Below are 2,153 nucleotides of genomic sequence, written 5' to 3'. Positions count from 1 at the left end.
GTGAGAGGAGGCTACAACTCTGAAAAGACACTCGCAAACAGATCCACAGATGAGATGAATCCATCTTGGGCCAAAATAAAAAATGCAAAGATAAAAACCAATCCCTTGAACCATTTCAGTCTTTGTTCGCTCTTACAATGCAGCGGAAAATAAAAGGCAAGGTTTAATTTCTTTTTCACAGGCCACCTGAGTATCCCCTTCCCAAGTATTTTCACAAAGTATACCCCGTTTTCATTGGAAAACCACAATGGTGGAAATGGAGAAATAAGTCCTGGCTTTGCAATATATCTCTCAACCTCCTGAGAAGCCGTTTGCTTCCTAATAGACTTCCTTAAGCCAGATTTCGATAGTCTGAGCCATCCAAAGTAAAAAAACCAATTGATTTCAAAAGTAAATTTTCAATTCAGTTTCACTTAGCTCCATTAGAGATGTTAGTAAAAGCCACAGCCTACCAGTCTACAGGAAGGTAGAGTGAAAATGCCTCTTAGTCTGAGCCTAACATCTCATAGGGAAGGTGGTGGTGCGCGGAAAATGTGTCATTAAAGATGCTTTACCAAAATGTCCAGTTTTGGTATAAAATAATCCATGCGTGATAAGCAATTCTAACGCTGATTAGGAAAGATTATTTTCTATAAACTCCTTAAACTAGAAAATCACCTTAGTTTTTTAAATATTGCCATTGCAGGCCTTTTTAATAAAGGCTCTTAGGAAAATATACCATGCCATCCTTACAAAATAGATTGAAAAAAAGGCAATAAGATGGTTTTTGAAGTGAAAACTCATAAAGATCATTTTCCATGCTGACAGTGTGCATTTCATCCAGAAGTTTGAAGAGTCAAATGCTACCCCAGCTGGGGGTTATTCTGCCAAATGGCTTCCAACAGGGACCACAGAGATGGAGGATGGGAGGGGTGCGTGTGTGTAGGAAAATAAACGTGATGGTAAGCGACCCCAAACCCACATCATCTTATCAAACATCCGACACACGGAACCAAACACACAATGCAAATCTAGAATACAAAAACTGAAACAAAAAAGACATGAACAAAAGGAAATAAAGCCATTTGTGAGTTACCTGCAGAGATTTAAAACAAAAAAAAGCACACGAACGAAGCAGATATAGTTCACATGGATTTGCCCAGGAAGGAGAAAAGGAGGGGTGAGTGTGAGGGCTGGGGGGGAAAAAGAACAGATACCTTTTTTTCTTAAACAAATCCATCATGAAAGAAAATGAGACAAGATTATAAATAGGCCGAGTTATAGCGCACCATGGGATTTTTAATCTGGCTACCTGTGGTTTTTGCAGTTAAAGCCCTATTCAGCAGTGGGAAGGGAGGGGGGAAAGCGGAAAAAGAAAAAAAGAAAAAAAAGAAAAACTAAATCACGTTTATGTGCCAGTTTCGCAAATGCTCCCCCAGCGAGCACCACCAACAATGCTGGCAAACAGGAAACACTCATTATCAGCAATTTCTAATAAGCGGACGCCTTTCAAGCGTTATTGATCGTTACCTGGCCGTCTCGTTTCCTGCTTTCTTGAGTTTGACTCTGGTGCTCTGCCATGGCAGTGCGAAGCTGTTTCTCCAGTTTCTCAATCTCCCGTTGATGGTCTCGGACCAGGCAGTCCTGCACTGCGTTGTGCTGCTGGAATAGGTGCGTCTTCTCCTGTTCATGCTCCAGCTTCAGCTCCACTATCTGATTGGACAGGGAGGAGTACAGTTCATCAATAGAACATCCTTGTCGTCATGACAACTCGTCTACAGCTTAATTTCCCCCTTAATTTCATCAACTTGGCAATTTTATTTTTACGTCACTATTACCTCACCTCTTAAAAAGCCACCGTTAGTGTGACAGAATTCCTCCAGACAATCCCAACAATGGAGACAACCGAGCAAATCCAGCGCATCCCTACCCAATTTGTTGGTACAAATGTCGGAAGCATACAAAAAAATAATATAGAAAAAAAGGGAGGCATTGTCACATTGTGTGGCGGGTGCCCCCGTATCCCGCTGCTGCTCCTCAGCAGGGCTGAGGATCCTAAATGGTTAATAGGCAGCCTGCTCGCCCCTTTGCTTAAGTATACACACACACAACCCCCCACCCCAGCAATTAAAGCTTTGCAAGATCTCTTTATGATTTCCAAAGCGAACGCTCTT

General features: G+C 41.9%; 1 protein-coding gene across 5 annotated transcripts in view; it reads right to left on the bottom strand.

Annotated features, from left to right (window-relative positions):
* The window catches only part of CEP112 (centrosomal protein 112), a 158,394-nt gene that overhangs the window by 86,941 nt on the left and 69,300 nt on the right, over positions 1 to 2,153 (bottom strand). For all 5 annotated transcript variants that reach the window (XM_017740772.1, XM_017740768.1, XM_017740770.1 and 2 more), the window contains one exon: positions 1,510 to 1,692. In XM_017740772.1, coding sequence (XP_017596261.1) covers positions 1,510 to 1,692 — 183 coding nt within the window. The remainder of the gene's footprint in view (positions 1 to 1,509; positions 1,693 to 2,153) is intronic.

The sequence above is a fragment of the Corvus brachyrhynchos genome, unplaced genomic scaffold (genome assembly GCF_000691975.1).
Source record: "Corvus brachyrhynchos isolate BGI_N302 unplaced genomic scaffold, ASM69197v1 scaffold218, whole genome shotgun sequence".
Taxonomy (NCBI): domain Eukaryota; kingdom Metazoa; phylum Chordata; class Aves; order Passeriformes; family Corvidae; genus Corvus; species Corvus brachyrhynchos.
Note: the sequence above shows the minus strand (reverse complement) of the source record. Positions and strands in the feature narration are given on the sequence as shown.